Source organism: Oratosquilla oratoria, chromosome 24 (assembly GCF_046742065.1).
Source record: "Oratosquilla oratoria isolate Oo_2021 chromosome 24, ASM4674206v1, whole genome shotgun sequence".
Taxonomy (NCBI): Eukaryota; Metazoa; Arthropoda; class Malacostraca; order Stomatopoda; family Squillidae; genus Oratosquilla; species Oratosquilla oratoria.
In genome coordinates, this window is record NC_134800.1 from 18109610 (window position 1) to 18123120 (window position 13511).

General features: G+C 38.4%; 1 protein-coding gene across 1 annotated transcript in view; it reads left to right on the top strand.

The window, feature by feature from the left end:
* Dnaaf6 (Dynein axonemal assembly factor 6) overlaps positions 1-4891 on the top strand; it is a 6992-nt gene extending 2101 nt beyond the window's left edge. Inside the window, exons 3-4 of the mRNA XM_076207240.1 lie at positions 2139-2260; positions 4516-4891. Coding sequence (XP_076063355.1) covers positions 2139-2260; positions 4516-4863 — 470 coding nt within the window. The 3' untranslated portion in view covers positions 4864-4891. The remainder of the gene's footprint in view (positions 1-2138; positions 2261-4515) is intronic.
* Positions 4892-13511: the final 8620 nt, after the last annotated feature.

The following is a 13511-nucleotide window of genomic DNA, read 5'->3' on the forward strand; positions in this document are numbered from 1 at the left end:
TGTCCTGGTGCACAATTGTCCGGGACACAATTGTCCGAGACGAAACTGTCCGCTCACCGCTGTATGAGACAAGATACGAAATATCCTCTTGGGCCATTATTTCCGAATTTAAATTAGCCTAACTTAGCTTAGAATTTGCATACGTTGTCTGATTCTTGTATCTTTCATATTTCTCAGCGTTTATGCATGGAAAACAGCATATTTCAAACACTTTGATTTTTCACCTTCTTCCCAGGTTCTTTGGCAGTTCTTCCCACTCCAAAAAGGTTTTCTTGGAAATTATGTGCATTTCTATCATCGTTCTTTCTCTCCTTTTCTCTATGCTCGGAACCATCTTGGCTACTCTGAATTATTTATATATATATTTTTTTTGTGTCTGTGCGTGCGTGCGTGTGTGTGTGTGCGCGCGCGTGTGTATGTGCATGTGTGTATGTGCATGTGCGCCTACGTGTGTGTATGTGTGTATGTGTGTGTGTGTGTGTGTGTGTGTGTGTGTATGTGTGTGTGTGTGTGTGTGTGTGTGTGTGTGTGTGTGTGTGTGTGTGTGTGTGTGTGTGTGTGTGTTTACCTAACTGGCATAAATAAAATGCACCGGACTCAGAAACAGGTGCTTTAATCCCGTGTATCTACCTAATTGTTGTATGAAGGAAAGAAGCAACACTCGGTGGGTTCCGTCGTCTATCCTCCAATTTGTCATACCTGGTCTTAAATACATAAACAGTTCCAGTTTAGTCTATATCCTTGATTTCCAATTATCATATTTAGATTTGAGTTCGCGTGTTGTTCCACCTTCGGTTACATCACCTTCTAAGCTATTTCAAGTATTTATGCATCTATATGAAAAAAATGTACATCTTCACATCCCTCAGACACGTAGTCTTCCTTAATTTGTTCTCGTGACTTCTTACGACCTTCCTATCCTTAATCAAGAGATCTCTTCTGTCAATGTAGTCCAGCGTGTCTCAACCTTTTTAGCCATATCGCCCCCCCCCCCTTTTCACTTGAAAAAAAGGATGGCCCCCCTTATTTGGAAAATTATAATAAAAATTATTGCAACAATGATAAACAACTAATTTAAAATGCTTTACTCACGTTGTGTTTTAATGAGATCCTTGGACCCGGCTGGTGCTTCGCTCCTAGATCTTTTATATTAGGCTTATAATTGATCAGTTAGAAGCAATACCTGTGACGTTTTTCGTCCCTCTGAGCTCAAAAATCGCCCCCGTTGAGAATGACTGATGTAGTCTATCCCCTTCGGTGATCCTTCAAAGTCAGCAGACACAGTACCTTCAGTCTTTCCTCATATAGTTTGCCTGTCAGGTTATGGACTAGTTTGGTTGTCCATTGTATTTTCTCGATCTTGCTTATATTCTTTACTCTACGTGGGGACTATACTACTGACCTCTTGGACGGATCAGGGTTTTGATTATCTGTTTCACCATCTTTTCATCCATATTGTGAAAAAACACTTTAATCTTCTGCAGCAGTCCATATATCTCTCCCACAATCCCGCTGTCAGGTGACAGGTTGTCTTTTTCAGGACTCCCAAGTCCTTCTCCTCTTTTGTTTTATAATGCATTCACTTCCCAAAGTATAATTTACAGATGGTCTTTTGCATATGTTGCCCTTTTCCAGTATCTTGCATATTTGGTATAGAAATTAAATTTTCATTCTTGGCTCAGTGGAAAAGTAATGTCTAAATATTTTTGCGACACCTGTCACCCTCCTCGTTTTTCACTCATCATTTTTGCATCATCTGCAAACATCCTGGCATAGTTTATTGTACCTTCCATCGTGTCATGGAGATAGACAAAAAACATTATTGGTGCAAGCACTGAACCTTGTGGAACTCCGCTCAATACTGCTCTCCATTCTTATATCATACCCTTTACTATTGGTGCTGTCCTTGTGTATCTTCCTTTCAATGTCTTACATTCATTCAAATAGCTTACCACCTAGTCATCCAATATACTCCAATTTCCACAAGTCGCCTATGAAGTGTGTGTGTGTGTGTGTGTGTGTGTGCGTGTGTGTGTGTGTGTGTGTGTGGACTTTGTATCCTGTACACCTCCAAGTTCCTCTACTAATCCCGCGAAAGTGGGTGGTCTATCCTAGATATTCTTATCCTCCGCCGGCAGGTCCCATCTGGACCATCGAGGAGTTACTGGGGAAGGAGGAGGACGTCCAAGATCATCGCATTCGTCCAGAGTACCAGATCCAGTACCGGCAGCGAGTCGGGTCGCAGCACGTCTTCTTACCGGTACGGTGTCGGTCGACGAAGGAAATAATCAGAAGTGATTGATCTATCAATTTGTCTATTCATTCATTCGATTTATTAATCTACTTTACAAGTAATTCCGTTGTGTACTCAACCAGAGCTTGTACACACACAGAACACGCACACACACACACGCACACACACACACACACACACACACATATATATATATATATATATATATATATATATATATACATACATATGTATATATATATATATATATATATATATATGTATATATATATGTGTGTGTGTGTGTGTGTAATGTATATATGTATACATATATATATATATATATGTGTGTGTGTGTGTGTGTGTGTGTATGTATGTACACTATGTATTGGTAAATCTTGGCAGCAGGTTTTCCTTTAAACATGTTTTGTAAAAAAACAATAGAGCATTCTGCACTACTAAGCTTCTTGAGTAGACTTTCAAGTTTTCTGAACAATAACTTTTGAACAATAGAAAAAATCAATAATAGATTTCCTATAGACATTGGGAACTATTGTTGGGGAAGATTATACAGACATTTCGCTAAACGCAGTTATAATTTTTCAACGTCACGGATACAGGGAGAGTACAATGCATTATATACAGACGGTAACAATTAGTGCAACGGCCTCCCTTGGGCGAAGGTGTAGTGTTTTCCCTGTTCTACCATGTCCAAATGTCCACAGCATATAAGGAAGACGTGAAGATCATAAATAGAATTATTCACTGGAACATCAAACCTAAGAACGAGAATGACAAAGTACGTCTTGCCATATACTGCCACAACCAAAATACAGCTTCATTTTTAGTAAAAGAAATAACACTTCTCCTTGCCCCGAAGGTACCGCTTGCACCAATGTAGTGTACAAATCTACCTGCCCCCTAGAGGACTGTACGCCTCTTCACTGTTACAATGACCAAACGAGAATGACTTTATTGAGAAGAATGCCTTTCCTCTTGTCTAGTGGAGGCCCTAAACTACACCTCCTAGAGAAACGCAATCTACTTGTCACTGGAAAACTACTAGGTCCAGACTCCTCTTTCTCGAAGCAATGTTCATCATAGACCTGCAACCCTATATCAACAGGCAAGTAGAAGCCCCTACTATACTCCCTAGGACGAAGCCCCTCCCTAGGAGCCGCAATGATGGACAAATTCCCCGTCATCACACACTTGTGATGTGATCTCTCCTAGTGTCTTATTTTGTGACCTCCCCTAGCGTTACCTTCTGTATGTAATGTTTTGTACTCTGCCTACATCCGTGACATTGAAAATGATAACTGCGTTAAGCGAAACGTTTGTATACTCTTCCCCAACATTAGTTCCTAATGTCTACAAGAAATTTATCATTCCCCCTTTCTCTTGATCAAAAGCCATAGTTCAGAAGACTTGAAAGTCTACTCAAGAAGCTTTATAGTGCAGAATGCACTGTTGTTTTTAACAAAACAGATATATGTATATATATGTGTGTGTGTGAATAGATTTGAAGACAGAAGAAGACATGAGTAGAGGAAGAGATGGTGAAGATGCGTTGGAACAATTTATTACTTTCTGAATATATCCCCATTGGTCGAAACGTTAAAGTAAGAATGTGTTCCAAGGCATATTCTCCGATTCTTCATCTACCCACGTCTTTTATCTTGAGTACTTCTATACCTCTTCCAAAATTTCCCCTGGTCATTTCCTGAATCACAAGATATAACAAAGTAGAAATTAAACCTCGTGCTGGTCTCAGATATTCCCTAACAGGGAAAGATATGCGAGGTTTGGCAGTATTTGACAACACTGAGGAGCTTTGATACATTGAAGCGACCTGACGTCACAATTCTGATACATCAGAGTGCTATGACGTCACATAGTCGAGGTTTCAGCCTTGCTAGTTCTGCAGCTGCTATTTAGCTGTGTTTCGTTGCCAATAACAAGTGTTTCTTTCCTTGGGGGACAATATTATGCCAAAGAGGTGGAGATATAGAGGTTTTAAAGAAAAGGAAGGGTAATGGAAGGTATATGTGATCAGTACTCTTCTGTGAGTAGTAGAGATTAGTTTCGAAGATGTTTTGTTGGAAATACAATGTTATAATCATTGAAAAGGCCATTTTTTCTGGTCATCAAATCAATTTAAAAAGTTTTGTACCATTGAATTTTTTGAAAATTCAGATTTTTTTTTTTCGTTGTGACCAAAGACTTTGATTATGTGTGTATATTTTGTTTCTTTACATTCTTACTCTTTGTCGACTTATCAGGTGAGCGGAGGACGGAATGCTGTAGACGAAGACTTTGTTATTCGCATCAAATTGCCCAAGGACAACATACTCGACCTCCAACTCGATATCAAAGACGAGGACTACTCACCACAGACGGAAAGTCTTCTAAATCCTGTTACCGTCAGAAGAAACCCGAAGGAAGAACAACCACGACCTGAGCAGACGACGACGACAACGACGTTGACGGTGTCCTCCAACCGTCACTACCTTTATGTCCCTTTGCCAGAACGCGTGAATTGGTCTACAGGGAATGCTCGATGGTGTTCACAGGATGAAGTTTTAGAGGTCAACCTACCGCGGCTTCACACACTTGATCGGCTTGGGTAGTGACCATAAGAAAAAATAAGAATAATGTCCAATGAAGCACCTGTTAAATAAAAGTATCTGGCGAATTCCACGGTATTTGTGTCACTCACCATTGTCTTGGTTCACGTGTTGGTCTCGTGATCGACAGCTATTACCCTCCCGGATGAGCGCTCAGAGCTCATGCATGGCCCGGTCTATGGGCAATCCCACACACACACACACACACACACACACAAACACACACACACACACACTTCAACGAATGGACGGCTTAGAAGACGTTCTGAAGAAAATTGAAGTCTGTGGATCCCAACGCAAAGAGAAGTGCCTAGTGTTTTTGCAGGGTGGGGGGGAAATTGCTCGTGGAGTAGTGGGAACGTAGGGAAAGAGGAAAAGGGGAGGGATTACTGAGGGAAATGGAAGGAAATGAGGAGGGAGTAGACTTTGCCCAGCCAGACAAGCGGAAGGTAAACAAAAGACTTAGCGAGGATCAAATGTCTAATAAAAATGTAAAGATTAGAAGTATAGAGAGGAACAATACAGAAGAAAGTGACGAGAATATGTTCCAGGGATTTAAAGAGGGTGGGGGGGACACAACCCCCCCCCCCCGACTGATAAGACTAGAGGAGAGAGTTGATAAGGTGATCGAGGACTTGGAACGTAAGTTAGGTAATGTAGACTCCATTTTCCAGAGAATTGAAAGGTTGGAACAACTAGAGAAGGCTAACAGAAACTTAACTGAAGAAATAGAGGACCTAAAAAGACAGTTAGGAAATGTAAAGGAGGAGAATGAGAAATTGAAGAAGAATAGTAATAAAAATAGAGAGAAAATAGCTACAGAAGTTAAAAATTGGAGAATAACTCAAGAAGGGAATAAGGTTTCATTCACTGACATAGTCAAACAGCAATTGAAAGAACATAATGAAGACTCAGTTATTAAAGTGATGAGACAGAAGGAGAATATAGTAAGAGAATTAGCTGACAAAAAGAAATGTATAATTATATTAGGAATGGAAGAGAAACATAACCCAGATAGAACCGCAAGAATCAAGGAGGAAAATGAAAGAGTAAGCAGTTTATTAAAATTAGTCCAGGAAGATGAACCAGAAATTATAAAGGAAATTGAGGAAAAATTCAGACTAGGAAAATATAGTACAGATAAGACCAGACCAATTAAGATTAAATTCAGGTCACAAACAACGGCAGAGAAAATTCTATCCAAGACAGGGAAACTAGCAACAAATGATCAATATAAAAAGGTATGGATAAAAAGAGAAATGAATAAGGAGGAAAGAGAGGCAGAAAAGAAGAAAAGAATTGAAGCTAAGGCAAAAAACGAGGAAAGAACGGAGTCAGAGAAAGAGAGATTCTATTGGAGAGTAGTGAACATGAAAATAAAGCAGTTCGACATACTAAAGAAAAACATAAGGGAAACAGAGAACACAATGGAAGTGGCAGAAAACTAAGAGTGTCTTACACAAATATAGATGGATTGATAACAGGATTGAATGAACTGAATGATTATTTGAAAGAAAAAGAACCGGACATAATGGGAATTGTAGAAACAAAATTAAAAGGCCCACTACCACCCAACAGTGTAGGACATGATACATACAATTATTGGATTAGAAACAGAGAGAAAAAACAAGGGGGTGGAGTTATGTTCCTGACTAAGAAGGATATAAACGTGAAAGGTGTCATATATGGAAAGAATACAGTAGAGATGATTATGATAGAAGTGGAAGACCGAGATAAGAAGAGCAGAAAATTTGTGATCAATTATGTGCCTCCGAAAACAGCCTCATGGGAGGAGAGTGAACATAAAAGTATGTTAGAGGACACAAAGATAGCATTAACTAAAATAATGGAAGACGGAGGAAGAATAGTTATAATGGGCGACTTTAATTGCAAAGAAATCTGCTGGGAAGAAATGACAGTAAAGAGTGGTGATGACTCATGGGGAAATGCTCTACTTGAGATGATTACTGACCATTCAATGACACAATGGATACAAGAGAACACTAGGTATAGAAATGAAGAAGAACCATCGAGGCTAGACTTAATAATTACATCTGAACCTAGAATAGTGGACAAGATTGAATATAAAACACCAATAGGTAAAAGTGACCACATATTGATTGAACTGGAACTTAATGAAGAAAAATATATGAAAAGAAATGAACAATATAGAAAAGGAAGAATGATGTATGAAAAAACAAACTTTGATAAAATAAGAGAATTCTTCCAACAAGAAAACTGGGAAGAAATATACAAAGAAGAAACATCAGTGGAAGAGAAATGGAATATCTTGACAAAAATTTACAAAAAAGGAGTGGAAAAGTATGTCCCAAGACAAAAACAAGAAAAAGAATATGTAAAATGCTGGTACAACAAAAGTTGTAGGGAGTTAAAAGACAAAAGAGACAAAGCCTGGACCAGATGGAAAAAAGACAGAAGACCTGAAAAATGGAAAATATATACTGGTTATAGAAATGAATATGTACAAAAGTGCAGAGAGGAAAAAAGAAAATATGAAAAAGATGTTATAGAAAAGTGTAAAGATCAACCAAAACTATTCTACAGATTTGTAAACAATAAACTGAAAAACAAACAAGACTTGGAGAAATTAAGACAAGGAGGAGTTGAATACACTGAGGAAATGGAAATGGCAGAAATTATGAACAAACATTTTAAATCAGTGTTTACAAGGGAAAATATACAACCTGAAGAGATTGAGTGGAAGGAAAAAGTCCCCCCTATGGAAGAAATAGAAGTAACAAAGAATGAAATATTGACACACTTGGGTAATTTTGATGTCAGAAAATCGCATGGGCCAGATGAAATAGCAAACTGGATTCTGAAAGAATGCAGGAATGAACTGGCAGACAAAATACATAGCATAATAAGCAGTTCCTTAAAAGAAGGAAAAGTTCCAGAAGATTGGAAAAAAGCAAATATAGTACCTATATATAAAGGAGGAAATAAAGAAGAACCTACCAACTATAGACCAGTCTCTCTAACAAGTACAATAGCAAAAATATGTGAAAGAATTATCAAAAGTAGATGGGTAAAATACTTGGAAAAAAACAACGTACTAAATCCAAGGCAATTTGGATTCAGACAAGGACGATCATGCGTCACCAATTTAATATGTTTCTATTCAAGGCTAATAGATATAATACAAGAAAGAGATGGATGGGCTGATTGTGCATTTCTAGACCTAAAAAAAGCTTTTGACAAAGTACCACATAAGAAGCTGCTTAAGAAATTAGAATATGAAGGAGGAATACAAGGTAAATTGCTAAATTGGATGGAAGACTTTTTGCAAGAAAGAAAAATGAGAGTAGTGATAAGAGATCAGCACTCAAAATGGAATGAAGTAATAAGCGGTGTCCCGCAGGGAACAGTTCTGGCCCCAATAATGTTTGCTATATATATTAATGATATGGATGAAGGAATTGAAAGCTATATGAGCTTCTTTGCAGATGATGCAAAACTACTGAAAAGAGTGAAAACTGAAGAAGATTGTGAATCACTACAGAGAGATCTAAATAAAGTACAGGAATGGAGTAGGAAGTGGGAGATGGAGTTCAATACAAAAAAGTGTAGTATAATGGAATTTGGAAAAAGCAAAAACAGAATAACAGGATCATATAATTTGGGAGAAGAAGGAATAAAAAGAGTAGAAAATGAGAAGGACCTGGGAGTCATTGTTATGAATAATATGTCACCTGAGAAACATATAAATAAGATTTTTGGAGAAACCTATAATTTAATAAGAACAATCAAAGTTGCATTTACATACCTGGATGAAGAAATGGTGAGGAAAATCCTAATCACCCTGATAAGACCAAGATTGGAATATGCAGCAACGATATGGTCACCAAGTACAAAAAAATGTATAAAAAAACTTGAAAGAATACAAAGAGCAATTACAAAATTGGCACCAACACTCTCAAAACTATCATATGAAGAGAGACTACAAAAACTTAAACTACAGACACTAGAGCAAAGAAGAGAGAGAGGAGATTTGATAACTATTTACAGAATCATGAAAGGCATAGAAATTACTGATAGAGAGAATCTGATAAAATGGGATGACAGAAATACAAGAGGACACGGAAAGAAAATAAAAAAAGACAGCTATAGAAGAGATTTGAAAAAGAACAGCTTTCCTCACAGAGCAATAGACAGTTGGAACAAGTTAGATGAGAAAGTGGTGTGTGCAAAAACAATACACGAATTTAAAAATAGTTTAGATAAAATGAGATATGAAGACGGGACCCCACGAGCATAGCTCCCCTTCCCGTAAAATACAACTAGGTAAATACAACTAGGTAAATACACACCCTAACTTGTGTGTGTGTGAGAAGGGTACGATTCCAGCTGACCTCATGCTACACCTCCTGTATGTGTATATATATATATATATATATATATATCTATATATATCTATATATATATATATATACATATCTATATATCTGTGTGTGGGTGTGTGTGTATTCACCTCGGATCTGCTGCAGTCTGTGTGTGTGTGTGTCATAAAACCCGGCAGTCGCGAAACCTCAATCGCTGGCCCCTTTTGTCATGAGTTTAGGTCGTTACCATCTTGCTATGCAGATCGCCTAAAAGAACCGCCGAAACAATATATGAAGTTTCGTATTCTGGGTGGGGACGGCTAAAATTTACAGCCCTAACTGCAGCTAGTGATTTGCTCCATAACACACACACACACACACACACACACACACACACACACACACACACACACACATATATATATATATATATATATATATATATATGTATACATATATGTATATATATATATATATATTTCTGTTAGATAATACAGCATATTCGGCGTAAATGATCTTATTAATACTTTCAATCCTTTTCTATTTGTAGGGGGATGGGAGAACACTACATTAGCAAATGAACCCATGGTAAAATTGGAAATAAAAACAAATATATATAACTTACAATGTTTCGCCTATACTTTAGGCATCTCCTGGTAATTTTGTTTTCAGAAACTACAAACTGTGATTATATATATGACACCTTGCCGCGCCGTGGGGTGCCCCATAAAGCTCCAAGGTTCCACACATATCCTGTTGGTTATTTATTTCTGGCTGATGATATCTCATCAATACTGCTTCCATATATTTAAGTTTTCTTTTATTGTTGTTCTTTGCCAATATTGCTATGTTTTAACTCAAGTTCTCCCGCGAAGTGCTAGTTTTATGTGCGATTTTATTGCCCCGTTTTGTCTGTGGTATGTGAATCTTTGTGATAAAGTTAGGGTTGTGTGGCCAATATACTATGCATTACTAAGTGCACCGTCTTTGTTAAATTTACACGATTATTTGTGCACATTACTACGTTCTATTTCTTTTTTTACTCCCGCTAAGTTGTTTTTCATTACTAGAGATGAAGTTCTGGGGTTGCGATAATAAATCATTTCAGGATGTCCTCTTGTTTCTTCGATTTGCAATTCTTATGTATAATTTCTTTCGGTATTTTCTCATCTTTTTATAAGCGGATGACATTGTATTTGGATGAAAAAAAATTATTCCTATTTTTCGGTTTCTTTATTACCCTGAAAAGTGTAGACATTTTCCATTTTACCATTAATTTCTCGGTCGATTTCTCTCATAGCAGATGCCAAAAGTATAGGTTAAACGTTGTAAGTTATGTATTTGTTTTTATTTCCAAATTTACCATGAATTCATCTGGTAATGTAGTGTTCTCCCTTCGCCCTACAGATAAGAAGCTAGCGAGAAGGTTTAAAAGTATTAATAATAAGATTATTAACGCCTAATATACTGTATTATTCAACAGAAAATGCATTAAAAAGACTGCTCCATAAATTTACAGATATGTATATATATATATATGTATATGTATATATATATATATATATATATATATATATGTATATATACATATATATATATATATATACATAGACAGTTGGGGTGGGTTCGGGTCTACATGATATGGCGGAGCTGCGTTGGGTGTAGATGGAAGATCTTCGATGTTCAGGAAGAGACGGTCAATGATGTTCGAAGGGGATTTTTATTTTTTTTTTTTTTGGCAGGGTGCATTAATTACAGGAGATATGTGGGGGGGGGTAAGATATTTAGCTTAAAAAATGGATTGACGAAGTGATTTGTTACGACGGAAAAGAGAGGAGGAATTAAAGAAAGGGATAAGGACTTTGGTGATCATAAGAGGGAGAAGGAGACACCTCCATGGAAATATTTGTACCGAGTGGAAACTATGGGAAAATTATCACACAAACATCTACACACACACACAGACATTCAGGTATATTCGTAAGAGTGCGAAAATGATGAAACAAATGCATGCGCACAGCACAAAAACAAGCCAAAACAAAAGGGGCAGATGCGAACCGGCAGAGAACGATGCTCCGTGTAAACTAATAAGATTTTGAGTTAAGTAAAAGAAAAGCAGAGACAAGGTATCATTGTCAGTCAAATTGATTTGGTCCTGTGGCACGGCCAGGTTGATGCAACTGGGCACAGGCACACACGTCCCCATGCATTAGAATCTCAGCGTTTCCCAACCTTTTCCGACCATAGCACCCCCTGTAGTCATGTCTAAGCAGTCCAGCACCCCTATCTTGTTATTAGAAGGATAAAAGAAAGCTGAAGTGTACTGCTTGATGATTTATTTTCTTGATTCCTTAGAACTGAAACATATTGACAATATTGTTTGTAGAAGATATAAGAACACCCTAGAAAAACAAAATAACATGGAAAAAGTCAAATATGCACAACTAGTTAATCAGTGATACATATAGTAATGTAATTTTTGTGTGTATCACTTCCCAGCACACCCTATAATTGATTTCAGCACCCCAGGTTGGGAAACGATGCACAAACTCTGAAAACATTAATCAAATGAGTTAGACAGAGGTTAACATAATACAGCCACACGCAAACGAAAAAATAGAAAATAAAATGAATAAGACAAATAAAAAAATGAACTAATAGATAGAAAATACAAGTCTGCAAAGGAGCATTTAGAAAGTTTAGAATATTTGGATATACTCTGAGCTCAACTCAATTCAGTGTATACAAGCATACACATACTCGCGCGTGCACACACACACATACATACATACAAACGCGCACATGTATACAGTACATAGCGTATTGAACAAACCTATTATACATGAAACATTGGTCTTACGAGAAATCATCCTTGACCTTTGTAATCAAATCGATAGTCTTACATTTCAGAACCTCTTCATTACATCTTACAAAATGCAGGATAAGACTCAAAACACACATATAAAAAAAAAACACACAAAAAAAATGGAAAACAACTCAGGCATGTTATTTTGTTTAAACTTGTCCCTCCCTATCTATGTTGAGGAGAGGAACTGACCCTGACGAGGTCTGTGGGGAGGCAGCAGGAGACGGGTCAAGGGTGGATGAGTTGGGCGGGCGGCCAAACAGCCACCCAACCAAAGGAAGGTCACTTAAACTTCCCATGTAGGTCTAGCTGGACCACTGATCCTCAACCTGTGGGCCATGGACCAGCTAGTGGTTCAGAGAGACTCCCAGTTAGGGCCACGAACCGAAAACGAGTGGGAGTTAGTGGATGCCCGACGATTTTCTTCAGTGTTGAAATGGTCTCTCCAGGATGCTTAAGATTCAGTGTTGAAATGGTCTCTCCATAACTTCGGGATACGTTAGAAAATAGATAACCTCTCGTCAATACTCCGTTCCGCGCTACGAACCCACAGTGTAATAGTGCTCAGTGTCATCGGCCAAACTTGACTTTAGATTCATTTATGTTGTTTACTGTGTGTGTGTGTGTGTGTGTGTGTGTGTGTGTGTGTGTGTGTGTGTGTGTGTGTGTGTGTGTGTGTGTGTGTGTGTGTGTGTGTGTGTGTGTGTGTGTGTGTGTGTGTGTGTGTGTGTGTGTGTGTGTGTGTGTGTGTGTGTGTGTGTGTGTGTGTGTGTGTGTGTGCGCGCGCGCAAAGCGTCTGTGTGAACATCGCAGGCATAACCCAAAGGTCAGACCTTGCCTTACCGGATCTAAGAGTATTATTGGACGAACCAGATCATCCCGGACAGAACCCAGAAGAACTCTCACACCTTTCTCTACAGCCCGGATAGGACACGCCAACCATCTCCGACTTCAGCCCCGGAACAGACCGGGCATCAGGACAACACAGTCCCGGACCCGGTCAGTCAGCCCAGCAAGCCGCTTATCACGTTCCACTGGTAATGCGATGAGCGGGCGGGCCTCGAGGGCCAAGCCTTGACCAGATTCCTTGGCCCGGGAATGGAGTAGTGACACAGCCACAGCCAGAGCCACAGCCACTGCCGCCACTTGATTCTTCCGGTGAACAAATAAACAGACAGGCAGATAGGACATTTCCACAACACACTGTCACTGTTGTGTGTGTGTGTGTGTGTGTGTACGTACCTAGTTCATTTACTTATTTGTAGCATACAGAAAATTAGCTACGCCTGTAAGACTCCCGTCCTTTTCTCTCACATAACCTTTTGTTCCTCCATTTTCCTTAATGAAAGCCAAATAGATTTTCTTCTCTCATTATTCTCGCTTTCATTACTGCATCTTCGTAATCCTTTCTTTCCACTTTCACTTTTGATTCAGTGCACCAT